At 44.7% G+C, this 17,803-nt stretch overlaps 1 protein-coding gene across 1 annotated transcript in view; it reads left to right on the plus strand.

The window, feature by feature from the left end:
- The first annotated feature begins 11,667 nt into the window (after positions 1 to 11,667).
- The window catches only part of LOC141058752 (fatty acyl-CoA hydrolase precursor, medium chain-like), a 44,926-nt gene continuing 38,790 nt past the window's right edge, over positions 11,668 to 17,803 (plus strand). Inside the window, exons 1-2 of the mRNA XM_073554956.1 lie at positions 11,668 to 11,683; positions 16,891 to 17,041. Coding sequence (XP_073411057.1) covers positions 16,981 to 17,041 — 61 coding nt within the window. The 5' untranslated portion in view covers positions 11,668 to 11,683; positions 16,891 to 16,980. The remainder of the gene's footprint in view (positions 11,684 to 16,890; positions 17,042 to 17,803) is intronic.

Here is a 17,803-nt window from a genome sequence, read left to right on the forward strand (position 1 = left end):
TTGTGCAGGTTATAAGGACAGTTGCGTTTGAAAAAAAAAAAAGTTTTGTTGTTGTTTATCTGATGCAACTATTTTTTCTCTTTCTTTCTATGTTCCTTGTATGGAAAGTATACGTAAATATGTTTGCCTGACAGAACGGGGATACAGAAAAGCGGAGAAGTGTCCAGGTCCAAGGAAGGGGGGAGGACGAAAGGGGATCTGCAATGTTATATTGTTATATGTTGGTTTTAAAAGCAAAGGAAAATGAAAAAAAATATATAAAAATGGGTACTTGTGCTATTATAAAGTTGTTTAATGTATAATATGCCAAAGTAAAATGCAACAGGTCCGGGTAAGGGAAGGTCTGCGGGACCAAAGGAAAGTGTGAGATCCGGTAAGGATCTAAGAGTTGAGGAGGCCTGGGAGACCGGGACGCCGACCATGACATGTAATTGAAAGAAGGGTAAATGAGTTGGAAGAGGTGAGAAAGACAGCCGTCCTAGGTCAGGTCCCCAACACCACGGACACCCCTGAAGGAGGAAGGCGGGCGCTGGTAATGATCTGGTAGGTGTGATACCTCGATCATGGCGTACCGAACAGTGGAAGGTGACAGTAGGGGAGAGTAGGGGAAGGTACACGCCATAGAGAGAATATGGGTGTACCTAGCCCAATTTGAAAGACGTTGTCATGAGGCGTGCGCGCTGGTGAATAGCAGTAGGCTGCTCAGAGCATAGTGCTCCCAGTATGGTTCGGCCCCCGCAGATAGTGGGTTTGGCTCAACAGCTGGTCCGACAACAGAATGTAGGTGTAGCTTCAGAATGACGAAGGCAGGGATGACGATTGTCGAGGACGACAATGGACAAAGGAAGGGGGAGTGTAGGGAAGGTGACCTGACGGACGGATGGACTAGTCAGAGTGAAGAAGGAAAGGTTTGCACAGTGTAGGTAGGTGTCAGTTATTACAGTGGTGAAACAGCTAGGAAAGTGTAGTGGACGTGGAGTACCTTGGGTTGACCATTAGATGGCAGGGAGGAGTGTGAGCAAAGGACTTGACAACAGCTTAGGGCTTTATAAACCGTTGGTCATGGGGGGCGGGGTAACAGTGACAGGGGACCGGGAGAGCTATAAATACTGAGGGAGGGTTCCAGAAGGTTCCAGTCCCCAGGGGGAGCTCCAGTGACAGGAGGACTGTGGCAGTCTGTGCGCTGTGAGGAGAATCTAAACCAGGAGGACTGAGTAGAGAGAACGTCAGGGGGTGGTCCTGACATGAAGAACCGCAGAAGGGACGAGGCACTGGGTGTGAGACACCGTTGTTATGATGAGTCACCGAAGGAGGAAAAAACAAAATACAAGCTAAGTCCAGAAAAACCAGAGAGGTTGGCAGCTATCGGATTGCAGACCCCTGAACCTATCCACAACAACTAGCAGTAGCCGTGGGGGGTTCCTACGGTGCCCTAGACCCCTCGATCACAGCCGGAGAACTATATAGCTTAAAGACAGAAAGGGGAAAAACTAAACTGCCCCAGAGCAGACCCCAAAGCAATAGGCAGCCCCCAACATATAATGACGGTGAAGCAAGATGAAGACACTAACACAGATAGAAAGATAGGTTGAGCAAATGATGGGGCCCAAGCTAACTACATAGGACAGGATAGGAAAGCTGCTGTCTGCCATCCGCAAAAACCCTATGAAAATGAGCCAACCGACTGATAGGAAAAACAGACCCTGAAGACGCTAGGCTTCAAAAGACTATATCAGCACTCAGGTATATTCAGAAGACAGAGCAAAAGAACAACAGATCAGAGACAAAAAATGGAATTCAGCTCACCCCCGGCAGGGAATGGCAGAACTCCCAAAAAACAAGGCAAAACAAAAACAAAACTGAAAAGTACAAAGTAGAGCAGAAAAACTTAGCTTTGAGATGCAGGAATCAGACTGGTCTCCAAGAATCCAGCAGGAAAATCACCAGCCAGGAAGAAGGGCGTCGGCAGCCTTATATCCAGTCCTCAATTCCAGCCACCCAGTCATCATCTAGCTGCCCATGTGTTTGGTAATCAGCCTCACTACCTTCCTTCACCAGAGGAGGGAGTTCATCAGACCTCAATGGTGAAGGGAAAAATGAACTCACAACACACCGTATTTGACACGACGACTGATCAGTGGAAGTGCTGTTGGTTTACGGGCCTAAGGCAGCCACAGTGACGGACCTGTCAGGAGCGTCGATGAGCGAAGAGGGGACGGTGTATGCATACACGTCCCCAGTGTAACGTACGGTGTGTGAGAAGCGGCCCTGGAAACGGAGGGCCGTGAGTTGAAGGAAGTGCGGTGTGCTGTTGAGGCCGTCAGGCGGACGGCGAGCGAAAATAAACTTGGACCTGTTGCACCCAGAAACTGCCTCCATTTTGTCTCTGTTTCGTCTCTGCGCGGTAAGAAGAGGGCCAACCGACCCTACATTAACACCCTCACCCATCCAATCTGGGCTAGTCCCAATCATTAACTCTCACTATCTCTAAGGTCAAACTACACTTTTTGTCATCATAATTAATACAAGTCACAATTCACATTACGCATTACAACAATATACTTGTTCCTTCAAGGGGGAATGTGGGCATTATGTCTATTTCCTTACACATTCTAAAAAAAAAAAAAAACAATTGAATTGGTCACTACTTCTAGTAGTGATGTATGATACTTGAAAAAGTAGAATCTCATCTTGTACTCTAGTCAGGGTTCTATAATTTCGCGCTAATAAGAATCCCATTTATGTACTCTTAGTTGGAGTTGTATGATGGATAAAATAGTAAGAATGGCAATCAGTGATGGACTGGGATGTCTGAGGCCCACCCTACAGCTGTATGCAAATACCTATTAGCCGTTATCTCCGATATAGTGCAGCATCGACTGTAAAACACAGGCGGCTCCTGCACAACTACTGTGCGCCACCATATCTGGAATGTACAATTACGGTAATTTGCATTAAAGGGTTATTTGGTTAAAACACACCGATTCACAGGTTAGGTAGATGATAACTTATTGATCGGTTGTATCTGACCATTGGAAACCGCACCAATAGGAAGCATGGAGAACTTTTATCCCTGACAGGACACATTTATGCCCATTTTAAAATGGGATGCAGATGGGATGTCTAGTATTTAATCGCTAATGAAAATAAAGGATCTAAGTAATATCAGAAAATAAATGACAGCCATACTGTCATGATCCAGTGTTGGATCTGGCGGTATTAAAAGCACAAAGTGAACTTTTTTTACTTTGGTTGAGTTCAAAGGTGTTTTGACTGTCCCCGGTGGTGGTTAGCGGTATCGCACCATAGGTTTAGGTTAATGTTCACTTAATTAGGGATCAGGTGTGACTCCCTATAAAGGTGTGCTTAGGGGGTTCACTCACCGCTGGTGATATTTCTTTCTGAGTTGTTGGAGAGCCTGGTGGAAGGATGGAGCGGGATAGGAGTCCTGCGCAGTCAGCCAGAGAGGATGAGTGCCAGCTAATGGTGTCTGCAGGAAGGACTGGCATGGCTTGGTGGAGTCGCAGTTTGTGGTGTCGGCGGGAAGTGCGGGCATGGCTTAGAGGAGTGGCGACTAGGAAGAGAGTTGCACTCAGCATGTTCGACTTGGTTGCTGAGAACTGGACTCGAGCATGCTTGGATTCTTGGCAGAGGCTGGACTCATCTTGGGACTCTGTGTACTGGACTGCTGCAAGTGGTGATGGACTCTGCTCCCAGGCTGCACGATGGTGACGGATCCAGTTATGTGATGGATCAGGGTGGAGGAGAAGATGCACGCAGGTGGTGGGCTCTGTTGCTAGGAGCGCACGCAACAGAGCAAAGATAAGTGGTGTTTCCCCTGTATTGTCTCTTTCCTCATGTGTGTTATTAGTGCAGTGGTGGGATTAGTCTCCGCACCGACCCATTCCCTAGTGAGGGTTTAGGCTCAGGGCGAGCAAGGGCGTTAAGGTACGCGTGCGGCGACCGGTGCGGAGCCTGTTTAGGGAATGTGAGGAGTGTAGGGACACTGGCTCAGGGGAGTGCAGGAGGTCTCCTTTTCCCCATTCCCTATCGCAGGGCCCACCATTGTTAAAGTTTCCCAGGTTCCCCCTTTATTATTTAAATTCGCCTTTCTGGAGGCGGGGTTTCCAGATTGTATGTATAACGTGTAATTCCCAAATTCGCCAGGTGGAGGCGCCGTATCCACCTGCACGTTTTATTATTTAAATGCGCCCCACTGGAGGCGGTGTATCCAGGGTCACGTGTGTCACATGGGTTCGCCTTGCGGAAACATCTGCGTCCTGACACACGTGATCATGACATTATCACCAGCCCTACTTTTTTTTTTCTGGTGAGCTTTGGCCATGTGGAGACCTGTGGTAATTGCTGCCGGTCCTCACTGAAGTGCTGTGGGGAGCGGCAAGGTGTGTTTAAGCCGCTGCAGCAGCAGTTATCAGGGTCTGGGGCCTCTGCTCAGATAACCAGAGAATCAAAAATGGCGGCTGCGGTCTGGCAAAAGCCCCTAGAGTCGCTGCTGGGGAGCGGGACTTGCTCTTACAGGGGACGCTCCCAGGCAGGTGGGAGGAATGGTGCCCCACGGAGCTGCCTGGTATTCCCCGAGGTGAAGGGGTACGTCCCTGTAGTGAGCAGATTGGTGAATAGTCCGCGGGGCTCATGCCAAATCTTCGATGCCGCCCCTCCTGGTCGTGTGGAGGCGACCAGTGAGTATATATATTTTCCTCCATATTCCTGCGGCTATGGTACTAAAACCCCCTAGAGTCGCTGCTGGGGAGCAGGACTGGTTCATGCAGGCGGGCGCACCCAGGCAGGTGGGAGGAATGGTGTCCCACGGAGCTGCCTGGTATTCCCCGAGGTGAAGGGGTATGCCCCTGTGGTGAGCTGACTGGTGAGTCCGCGGGGTTTTACTCCAAATCTTCATACCATCGAAGAAGCCGCCCCTCCTGGTCGTGTGGAGGCGACCAGCGAGAGTATTTTTCCTCCATTTCCCGGTCCCCTTCTCCTCCTGGTGTGTGCAGCAGGTGTGCTGCGGGGGAGTAGGGACAAATCTCTACCCTCGCCATTAACCAACCCTAGGAGGCGCAGTCCTCATGGTGAAAGGGTTGGAGGGTGGTGTCCCTTGGTGAATAGTGGGGGTGTGAGTGTGGTGACACAGGGGGACGCCTCTGAGTCCAGAGTGAGTTCACGAAGTTATGACATATGTATGTGTGCAATAAACGTTCAGGTCCGGACCTGTGTGTGAACGAGCATGTATGGGTGCCACCAAAAAACATCTTGGAAATGTGTTGTGGAGTCTGATCAGCTCTTAGCATACATACACATACATAATCTCGTTCCCCAGGTCGGTGCTGTGGAGATGAGTGGTGCCTCCAAAATGAACATGTATTGCCAATACCAGCGGTGTTTGTCATGAACCTGAAGTGTCAGGTAATGGTGGGGTGAACTCAGGATCTGGGCGTCCCCGCTGTAGGTGTTTCCCTATTGAGGGGTGGTCTTGAGGGTCCAGAGGCCCCTCATTAAGGAGGGGGTACTGTCATGATCCAGTGTTGGATCTGGCGGTATTAAAAGTACAAAGTGAACTTTTTTTACTTTGGTTGAGTTCAAAGGTGTTTTGACTGTCCCCGGTGGTGATTAGCGGTATCGCACCATAGGTTTAGGTTAATGTTCACTTAATTAGGGATCAGGTGTGACTCCCTATAAAGGTGTGCTTAGGGGGTTCACTCACAGCTGGTGATATTTCTTTCTGAGTTGTTGGAGAGCCTGGTGGAAGGATGGAGCGGGATAGGAGTCCTGCGCAGTCAGCCAGAGAGGATGAGTGCCAGCTAATGGTGTCTGCAGGAAGGACTGGCATGGCTTGGTGGAGTCGCAGTTTGTGGTGTCGGCGGGAAGTGCGGGCATGGCTTAGAGCAGTGGCGACTAGGAAGAGAGTTGCACTCAGCATGTTCGACTTGGTTGCTGAGAACTGGACTCGAGCATGCTTGGATTCTTGGCAGAGGCTGGACTCATCTTGGGACTCTGTGTACTGGACTGCTGCAAGTGGTGATGGACTCTGCTCCCAGGCTGCACGATGGTGACGGATCCAGTTATGTGATGGATCAGGGTGGAGGAGAAGATGCACACAGGTGGTGGGCTCTGTTGCTAGGAGCGCACGCAACAGAGCAAAGATAAGTGGTGTTTCCCCTGTATTGTCTCTTTCCTCATGTGTGTTATTAGTGCAGTGGTGGGATTAGTCTCCGCACCGACCCATTCCCTAGTGAGGGTTTAGGCTCAGGGCGAGCAAGGGCGTTAAGGTACGCGTGCGGCGACAGGTGCGGAGCCTGTTTAGGGAATGTGAGGAGTGTAGGGACACTGGCTCAGGGGAGTGCAGGAGGTCTCCTTTTCCCCATTCCCTATCGCAGGGCCCACCATTGTTAAAGTTTCCCAGGTTCCCCCTTTATTATTTAAATTCGCCTTTCTGGAGGCGGGGTTTCCAGATTGTATGTATAACGTGTAATTCCCAAATTCGCCAGGTGGAGGCGGCGTATCCACCTGCACGTTTTATTATTTAAATGCGCCCCACTGGAGGCGGTGTATCCAGGGTCACGTGTGTCACATGGGTTCGCCTTGCGGAAACATCTGCGTCCTGACACACGTGATCATGACACATACACAGCACAATTCACTATGCCAAGACCAATAATACCATAAACAAAGGAGTAATACAGCCACATCGTGACCTGACCACATATTTCCAGCATAAAGCTACCAAATAATTCCATATTCAAGAGAGAACTACCGCTACATCGTGACTAGACCACATAGTGACTGAATAATACCACATACAGGGATAAATTCCACTACACCGTGACCGGACTACATATTATCACATAGTGACCGAATATATTATAATACTGCTCATTAATAAAAACCACAATACTAACAACACTGTCATTACCACTGGTTATATTATACCCAGAAGCTCTGTATATAGTGTCAGTGTACATGAAATTCAATTACCAGTGATATTATAAACAAGAGCTCTGTATATATTGTACAGGTAATACATTGGTCACCAGTGACAATATGGACTGGAGCTTTGTGTATAATGTAAGTGTATAGGTAATACACCGACTCACCGGTGACCTTTGACGGTGAAGTCTTTCATCTTTCTTTTTCATCCAGTGTAGACCGCCATCACTTCTTCCAGCCAGAACTCATCTTTGCAGAAAATAACACACAGTTATCAATAGCTGATCACTTTTAGAGCACGTTCTCTGACTTATACACTATTCCAGATGACGAAAAAGTGACAGTGCTGCCCTGCACAGTAACAGTGACCTCCATTTTTTTTAACCCCTATGAAAAACAGTATTCTAAAAAGAAAATTAAATGACCGCAGTAATAATGTCCCCTGATTGGCCCCAACAGTAATTATTTCCCCCACTTGCTACTAATGTATGTTCCTCATTTTGGCCTCCAGTCACTCAATCTGGCACCTTTAATTAATAATATCCTCCATACTGGAACCCTAGGTTCTCCTATCTTCAGCCCTGATGTCCCCTGTGCTGGCCCCTGTGCTGGCCCCTGTGTCCCCTGTGCTGGCCCCTGTGTCCCCTGTACTGTGCGGTCGGATCAGAAGCTCTTCATCTTTTTAAGTATGGAGTTGTGTCGGGTCACAACTCAGGCAGTTGAGCATATACAATCCCTTGCTCACTGTGTTTTACATTGAGGGTAACACACTAGAAGCTCCTTTTCTCTTTTTCTTTTATTTACCATAGAACTATAGAATTAGTAATGGATAGGTGTCTTACAGATCCCTCTCCATTACTAAGCCCTGGGCTCGATGTCACTGGACAATACAAAGGTGACATCAACCTCATAAACATGAACCCCACTTGCCATCGCTACAGGGCAAGTTGGAAAAGCTGGGCGCATATATCTGTGCGACTGCAGGCTGATATTTTTAGGGGGCCAATATCCATGATCCCTTACCAGCCTGAGCATACAAGCCCCCAGCTGTCTATTTTAGCTTGGCTGGTTGTCAAAAATGGGGGAACCCCACGTGTTTTTTTTTTTTTTTACTATAGAAAAGGAATGTAAGTGAAAATGAATCTGATCTTAACATTTCTATTGTTTTTGTTCTTATTTTGATACAGGAGTTGGCTTTGATGGGTGATCCTTGCCCTTTTATAATCTTGTATAACCCCTTTTCCACCTTAGATGTATACTTTAGTCCCTGTCACCTGGGTATATTGACCTGAGACGTATGGATACATCCCAGCAATTTTGCGCACACAAGGGCTGTGCACGTGCGATCGTCGCCGGGTGTCAGTTAATTCTGACAGCTGACACCTGGCACTCAGTGCTAGGAGCGGTCCCGCACCGCTCCCAGCATTTTAACCACAGGTTCGATCGCAGCATTTTGGGAGATGACAGAGGGATGACAGACCCTCTACCCTTGGATCGTAGACCCCACAATGTCACACGGGGTCCCAATCGTTACCATGGTGACCTGATGTCGTCATGTTGACATTCCGGGTAACCAGACCTAGCAAAGTTGCTGATCATGCTCAAAGCATGATGTAGCGACTTTGTCAGTGCAGCACTGACCGTTTGCATAGCATAGGGATGCTGCTGCATCTCCATGCTATACAAGTGGTCAGCCTACAAAAAATGAAAGTCCCATAGTGGTACCAAGTCAAAAAAGTTTAAAAGAAAGTTTGTATAAAATTGTAAAAATATAAAAATAATAAATCTAAATATATTGTACCCATAAATAAATATTTTTATGAAAAAAATATATTAAAAGTACGCTTATTTAGTATCGTCGCGTCCACTATGACTTGACCTATGAAACTGTCCCACTAATTCACTAAAGGGGGTAACACCATAAAAAAATTAAAAAACAAGGCAATAAAAAATGCTTTCTCATCATACCGCCAAACAAAAAGTGGAATAAAACGAGATCAGAAAGACTGATATAAATAAACACGGTACCACTGAAAATGTCATCTTGTCCCGGAAAAAAACAAGCCGCCATACAGCTCCATCAGCGAAAAAATAAAGTTACAGCTGCAGTTTATAGCTCTCAGAATAAAGTGATTCAAAAATTTTCTCTATCAGGCCAAAGCTATAAGTAAGTGGATGCCCGATAATCATCTCCCTAATTGGAACACCACCTGTTCCATGCCACGTGAACTGATTGCCCACTGGGATTCTTGGAATTGGGGAAAATAAATGTCCCCCCGTCTGCTGCCCCTACTTCATCTGGCGCGCTCAGTGTGACGACAGATTAAGAGGGTGATTGGAGTTGGGGATATTGTAGCTGAAATGCCCTTGTGGAATAATAGTTACCTTCCGACACTACTAGAGAACCCATCCACTGAATTCTGGATTCAACATAATGTCTCCTCCTATAGGTGATTTGCATGATAATGGAACCCTATTATCTTTTGAACAAAAATTTTCTCTATAAAATAGTTTTATTATGTAAAAGCACCAAAATATGAAAAAACTATATAACTGTACTACTTAATCTGAATCATATCACTCGGAGATTTAGCTGGAAACCCCAAAGTAAGTGGTCAGCGTAGAACGCCGGATAAATGTGATCTTAAATTTTATGTAAAATGTCCTAACAAAAGCTTCAAATCAATCCGCTAAAAGCAAGTCCCCACTTAGGTCTGTCATCTGTCAATGGAAATAATTCTCCATAATGTCTCCCCCACACTGCCCTCCTCCATAATGTCTGCCCCACACTGTCCCTCTCCATAATGTCTCCCCCACACTGCCCTTCTCCATAATGTCTCCTCTACACTGCCCTTCTCCATAATGTCTCCCCCACACTGCCCTTCTCCATAATGTCTCCCCCACACTGCCCTTCTCCATAATGTCTCCCCCACACTGCCCTTCTCCATAATGTCTCCCCCACACTGCCCTGCTCCATAATGTCTCCTCTACACTGCCCTTCTTCATAATGTCTCCCCCACACTGCCCTTCTTCATAATGTCTCCCCCACACTGCCCTTCTCCATAATGTCTCCTCCACACTGCCCTTCTCCATAATGTCTCCCCCACACTGCCCTTCTCCATAATGTCTCCCCCACACTGCCCTTCTCCATAATGTCTCCCCCACACTGCCCTTCTCCATAATGTGTCCCCCACACTGCCCTTCTCCATAATGTCTCCTCTACACTGCCCTTCTCCATAATGTCTCCCCCACACTGCCCTTCTCCATAATGTCTCCCCCACACTGCCCTTCTCCATAATGTCTCCCCCACACTGCCCTTCTCCATAATGTCTCCTCCACACTGGCCTTCTCCATAATGTCTCCCCCACACTGCCCTTCTCCATAATGTCTCCCCCACACTGCCCTTCTCCATAATGTCTCCCCCACACTGCCCTTCTCCATAATGTCTCCCCCACACTGCCCTTCTCCATAATGTCTCCTCCACACTGGCCTTCTCCATAATGTCTCCCCCACACTGCCCTTCTCCATAATGTCTCCCCCACACTGCCCTTCTCCATAATGTCTCCCCCACACTGCTGTTCTCCATAATTGTATGGGTTATAATAGTCAAAATCAGAAAATTCTCAGTGGTGGTTGTATAATGGTGAAAATCGCTGTCAGACAGAAGAGGCCCCTGTGCAAAAATAAAGTATGGGCCTTTGTAGTTAAAAAGCTCATCATAGTACACATTTCCACCTGCTTTGCAGGTGGCAATGGGCCCCCTTACATGTGGTGCCCCGGGGCGGCTGCATAGGTTGCACCAATAATATGTCCACCCTTGGTAAAACTAATGCAGTCCGGGGTTAGAAAAGTAACCTCAATTAATAATGCTCCTCCTAACTTGAGTTTTGTTATCGTCAAATTGGTTAAATCTCAATTACATTCTTAGTTGGGAGTAACATGATTTTAAAACTGGTAAAAGCTCCTGATTGGAGATGTATGTGGGAGAAAACCGAGAAATCCTAGTAATGCTCCTTGGTGGAGACGAGGATGATGAAAACTCTTAGATAAAGTCGTATGGCAGTCATAGGAGAAAAGAGAATTTTTCCCCATACCTGGGCTTATCTCTTAAGGGGACTCCAGAGGCTTCTGTGTTAGACATATTGTTCCCACTATTTGGGCGCTAGTAGGAATGTTTGTGTTCTCTGGGCGCAGGATGTCCTATGTATTTATGTATGGATAGGAGAATTCGGTCATCAGACTGAGAAATTGTATTTATGTGGATGGAGGGATCGAGATGTCTTTTCCACGAGCTTAAATTTTAGTAAATAAGTAAGGTTCTTCCTCCCGGGATTCTAGGTTCTGTCCTCCAGGAACATTTGTCTGTGTTGAATGAACTGATCTCTCTGTTATTCAGTCTTCAACCTGAGCGTTTCCCCAAATATCAGGGGGTGAACTTCAGATTTTCAGAGTTTTCCCTTTTGAGAAAATTATTGCAAGTGGTGGTCCTTCATTGGGGGTCATCTCTATTATAATCTCTCATGGGTGAAAAAAAAAAAGGGAAACTTCAATTAATTTTCTTTTCTAGAACCCATTAGGGCGCCCTTCCAATTCCCTCCTTTTTGGCTTGTGAACTGTTTGGCGTTTCTGTAAACCTCTTGAGGAGATGGTGGGAGTAGCCGCTTACGTTTGCTCTGGGCTTCCTGTCCAGCTGAGGGCACGGTCTCCTCTGTTATGGGTTCTGAAAAATAACATAACCGTAAGTAATTGTAAATGTAATTTATTTATAAAAAATATTTCTTATGCGTTGTCTAATAATGGTAAATAAAATCCTGCCGTGAATTTAACACAAAAGGTTGTCTCGTATGTAGCACAAAAATCCAAGGAGCTTCCCTGCTAAGTAACGGCTCCCATGATCTCCCCATCTTACACCTTCATTAGCCTTTTCTATGCCATTGGCCCTAAGATCATCCGTTTTTCCTGTGTGAACGAGGGCAAAGTGTCAGGAAACCGCAGAAATGTTTTTCCATATTTTTTTTTTTCCACAGTCAGGTATATGTCTACGTATATTCTTTTTTTTTTTTTTTTTTTAGGAAACGACTCACATGCAACTTAATGAATATATCACAATATCACTGCAACAGTTAATATGTTTTTATTGCATAGGGAAAACCTGTTTTTATAGATGTGAATAACTTAAACACTATCAAATATCTGCATAATTTGCAAATATTCTGGCCATATTTATGATACAGCCTTTAATGTCAAGCAAGAAATTATTCCCCCAGTCTTGACTACTAAAGAAACTGGGGAACAATTTCTGCTACAAACTATGAGCTTTTTTTGGGGAATGATCATCACCCCTTTCACAATAATGTCTGATCTTGATTTAAAAATGTCAAACATTTAAAAATAACTCCAAACAATAGATTAATGAAAACATCATTTTTATCAAAAATATTTTCTCCTTATTGTAACATGTCAGAGCTATTATTTTGTTTACCTTTCCTAATTGCTTTATCTACAGTCCAATTTGTTCCTTTAACCTCTTGCCCACCTTGCTGCGTTCGTCGGCCCAATCTTTAAAATTGGAGCAATTCCTTTCTGTCCATGTCATTTGGATGGCGAGACGATGCATGCAGAATAGTGTTGCCGGAAAACAGATTCCCAAGGCTTCTAGTAACGATGTTTTCTGTAATTTGATCAATCATTGTGCTTAGATCCAAAAATAATATTTATTCACAGGTTAATTCCATAGTTAAATGCAAATTGACTCATATTAATAAGATATTCCTATAGATTTGGTATACTGCCTGACCAAATTCTAATAATGTCATCGATGTAACGGCCGCACCTGACCATGCCCCCCCCAAACAGGACAGAAAGAAAGACATAATGGAACTCAGACCAAACCTTAGCTATAATTCTCATGGATGGGGATACCTTATACCTAATTGAAATTCCTCGTCTTCTGAATTTTAACTGTTGATCAAATATAAAAAAAAATGATGGGTTAATAGAAATTCCAAGGTTGCAGGATCCAATGTAAAGATTATACTAAGAAAAAGAATAGCGTATGTGCAGTGCAGCATCAAGGTGTCTTAGTGTAAGGATTATTATGCACTTTATTCTCAATACATTTTTCCTGCCACACTCTTGCCCAGTCTCTAGCCTCACAGCACAAGCATACCATATCCCTCAATCACCTTTTATCCTTTAATGCCTAAACACTCTCAGACACAGCAGGGCATGTTCTTTTCATCCCTGCCAATATGTATTTGCTTTGGGCCACCTGACAGCATTTTATAAATTGTAAAGGTATGTGCCCACGATCTGGAATTTCAGCATTTTGGATGCCGTTCACCTAGGTTAAAAACAATGTGGATGGGATTTCTATAAATCTCCGGCCCACAGTGCTAATATTTGACAATGCATAAACTCACCTACGGTGCGGATTTACAAGCCGCTGCATGTCTATTATCTGCAGTGGAGACGCTAGTCTCACCCATAGCCATTCATTAGATGCGGTAAAGCTGCACGGTTCACTGAATACATGCGGATTTACTTGCGTGATTAGATCGCAGCATTTGCGATCCAGCAAAAATATGCTGCATCCAAAACACTGCTATATCCTGATAGACTTACACAGAGACTTACTGACCTTTCTCACCTACATGCTGCAAAGTCAGGAACAGAAGGCAATGTGCAGTTTTCTATTCCATCCACTAGATGGCAACAAATAACTTGTAATAAGACAACTGCAACACTGATTGTAGGGTCGTACATGGTGTTTACTGACCTCCTGTTCCTTGTGATTGTAGGGTCATACATGGTGTATACTGACCGCTGCGCCATGTGATGGTAGGGTCATACATGGTGTATACTGACCGCCTGTTCCATGTGATTGTAGGGTCATATATGGAGTATACTGATTGCTTGTTCCCGTGTGATTGCAGGGTCATACATGGTGTATACTGACCACTGATCCGTGGGATTGTGGCGTCATACATGATATATATTGACCACCCGCTGTGTGTGATTGTAGGATCATACATGGTGTATACTGACCGCTTGCCCCGTGTGATTGTAGGATCATACATGGTGTATAATGACCGCCGCTCTGTGATTGTAGGGTCGTACATGGTATATACTGACCGCCACTCTGTGTGATTGTAGGATCATACATGGTGTATACTGACCGCCGCTCTGTGTTTGTAGGGTCATACATGGTGTATACTGACCGCCGCTCTGTGTGATTGTAGGATCATACATGGTGTATAATGGCCGCCTGTTCCGTGTGATTGTAGGATCATACATGGTGTATAATGGCCGCCTGTTCCGTGTGATTGTAGGGTCATACATGGTGTATACTGACTGCCGCTCTATGTGTTTGTAGGGTCATACATGGTGTATACTGACCGCCGCTCTGTGTGATTGTAGGGTCATACATGGTGTATACTGACCGCCGCTCTGTGTGATTGTAGGATCATACATGGTGTATACTGACCGCCGCTCTGTGTGATTGTAGGGTCATACATGGTGTATACTGATCGCCGCTCTGTGTGATTGTAGGGTCATACATGGTGTATACTGACCACCGCTCTGTGTGATTGTAGGGTCATACATTGTGTATACTGATCGCCGCTCTGTGTGATTGTAGGATCATACATGGTGTATAATGACTGCCGCTCTGTATGATTGTAGGATCATACTTGGTGTATACTGACCGCCTCTCTGTGATTGTAGGATCATACATGGTGTATACTGACCGCCGCTCTGTGTGATTGTAGGGTCATACATGGTGTATAATGACTGCCGCTCTGTGTGATTGTAGGATCATACATGGTGTATACTGACCGCCGCTCTGTGTGATTGTAGGGTCATACATGGTGTATACTGACCACCGCTCTGTGTGATTGTAGGGTCATACATGGTGTATAATGACTGCCGCTCTGTGTGATTGTAGGATCATACATGGTGTATACTGACCGCCGCTCTGTGTGATTGTAGGGTCATACATGGTGTATACTGACCACCGCTCTGTGTGATTGTAGGGTCATACATGGTGTATACTGACCGCCGCTCTGTGTGATTGTAGGGTCATACATGGAGTATAATGACTGCCGCTCTGTGTGATTGTAGGATCATACATGGTGTATACTGACCACCGCTCTGTGTGATTGTAGGATCATACATGGTGTATACTGACCGCTGCTCTGTGTGATTGTAGGATCATTCATGGTGTATACTGACCGCCGCTCTGTGTGATTGTAGGATCATACATGGTGTATACTGACCGCTGCTCTGTGTGATTGTAGGGTCATACATGGTGTATACTGTCCGCCGCTCTGTGTGATTGTAGGGTCATACATTGTGTATACTGATCGCCGCTCTGTGTGATTGTGCGGTCTCCTGTTTGCACACCCAGATCTGCTATATCAATGCGGCTGTCTGCTAACATGGTTCTGGTCCTCCATGGTGTTAGTTTGCACATCCTCTGTCACAGTTCTAAGTGCCTTCCAACATCTCCAGCTCTACCTATCCTCCGTCCCGTGCATCTCACTCTGACCTATGGCTTAGAGAATCCACCACACCTGGTGAGCCATGAAATAGCCGGCAGTGCCGAGCCCTGGCAGTGCCATAGAGCTGGCTCCCCTCCACTGGTGATGAGATCGGTTGTGGCTGCAGATATCATCCTATAAAAATCAAATGTTAAATGAGAAATGACTAAACCTTTACTCCACAAAGCAAATTAATTCCTGCTCAAGGGTTAAAGAGCCGCTGTGTCCTCCCTATAGTATGCACCAAAAGGCCTCCCACCAGAATGGATAGGCAAAAGAATGTATGGTTTAAAAATACACTTTATTGATCTTCAAAATTATTACAGTACAAAAGTATTTCCAATTCTAATGATGCCTCTAGCCAAAACAGGTCAAACTAGATTCCTAACTAGCTACAAGCATATCACAGAATCTAAACAATATTAAGATCTGTATATAGACTTTCTTTCAGTTGCCAAATATGTAATAAGGTGTCACATAACTTTTAACATACCACAGGCACAGAAGAAGAAGAATCTATCGAAACGTACGTTGGGGTGGGTGGCAGGCCTTGTGCGGTTCCCTTAGTAAGGTCATTACTCTAGGCACGCACTTTATTTTTTGATCACATTAAGCCAGCTATATATGCACTAAAGCACTTTATTTTGATCTGTTTAAGGGTGATCCTTTAGCTCAACATCCATGGTAATGTTTACAGGCGCTTTGCATTAGCGTTAATTGCACATTGCCTGTGGTATGTTAAAAGTTAACGCTAATGCAAAGTGCCTGTAAACATTACCATGGATGTTGAGCTAAAGGATCACCCTTAAACAGATCAAAATAAAGTGCTTTAGTGCATATATAGCTGGCTTAATGTGATCAAAAAATAAAGTGCGTGCCTAGAGTAATGACCTTACTAAGGGAACCGCACAAGGCCTGCCACCCACCCCAACGTACGTTTCGATAGATTCTTCTTCTTCTGTGCCTGTGGTATGTTAAAAGTTATGTGACACCTTATTACATATTTGGCAACTGAAAGAAAGTCTATATACAGATCTTAATATTGTTTAGATTCTGTGATATGCTTGTAGCTAGTTAGGAATCTAGTTTGATCTGTTTTGGCTAGAGGCATCATTATAATTGGAAATACTTTTGTACTGTAATAATTTTGAAGATGAATAAAGTGTATTTTTTGAACCATACCTTCTTTTGCCTATCCATTCTGGTGGGAGGCCGTTTGGTGCATGTTTTATGTCGAGTGGGTTTGTATATTTGCTAATGGACTATAATGTACACTTGCCCTCCCTATAGTGTATACTGGCAGGCGCTCACACGTTGGATTATAGACCTATTGGGCGTAGCTCTGTTACTGGACGTTATTGGCACTGCTGGCTGATCAGAAATTATACTGTGATTTGTTAAACAGTAACAAGAACGTCATCATCATCAGTGACCTGAGATCACACTGCGAGGAATCACAGAACAGTATCCACCGGGTGACAGCAGCGCGTGGGACATGGAAAAGCTGCGGCATATTCTGCTTCTTACCCCCTTGTTTCTAACTGCAATCGGAACAGGTGAGAACTGGGGAGCTGGATGTTATTTTACTTATATTACTGTACATAGGAGCAGTATTATAGCAGTTATATTATTGTACATAGGGGGCAGTATTATAGTAGTTATATTCTTGTACATAGGGGGCAGTATTATAGCAGTTATATTATTGTACATAGGAGCAGTATTATAGTAGTTATTTTCTTGTACATAGCAGTATTATAGTAGTTATATTCTTGTACATAGGGGCAGCATTATAGTAGTTATATTCTTGTATAGGAGCAGTGTTATAGTAGTTATATTCTTGTACATAGGGGGCAGCATTATAGTAGTTATATTCTTGTATAGGAGCAGTATTATAGTAGTTATATTCTTGTACATAGGGGCAGTATTATAGTAGTTATATTCTTGTACATAGGGGCAGTATTATAGTAGTTATATTCTTGTACATAGGAGCAGTGTTATAGTAGTTATATTATTGTACATAGGGGCAGTATTATAGTAGTTATATTCTTGTATAGGAGCAGTATTATAGTAGTTATATTCTTGAATATAGGGGGCAGTATTATAGTAGTTACATTCTTGTATAGGAGCAGTATTATAGTAGTTATATTCTTGTACATAGGGGCAGTATTATAGTAGTTATATTCTTGTACATAGGAGAAGTATTATAGTAGTTATATTCTTGTACATAGGTGCAGTATTATAGTAGTTATATTCTTGTACATAGGAGCAGTATTATAGTAGTTATATTCTTGTACATAGGGGAAGTATTATAGTAGTTA

Source organism: Dendrobates tinctorius, unplaced genomic scaffold (genome assembly GCF_039654945.1).
Source record: "Dendrobates tinctorius isolate UK_male_01 unplaced genomic scaffold, ASM3965494v1 ptg000214l, whole genome shotgun sequence".
In the NCBI taxonomy this organism is placed as follows: Eukaryota; Metazoa; Chordata; class Amphibia; order Anura; family Dendrobatidae; genus Dendrobates; species Dendrobates tinctorius.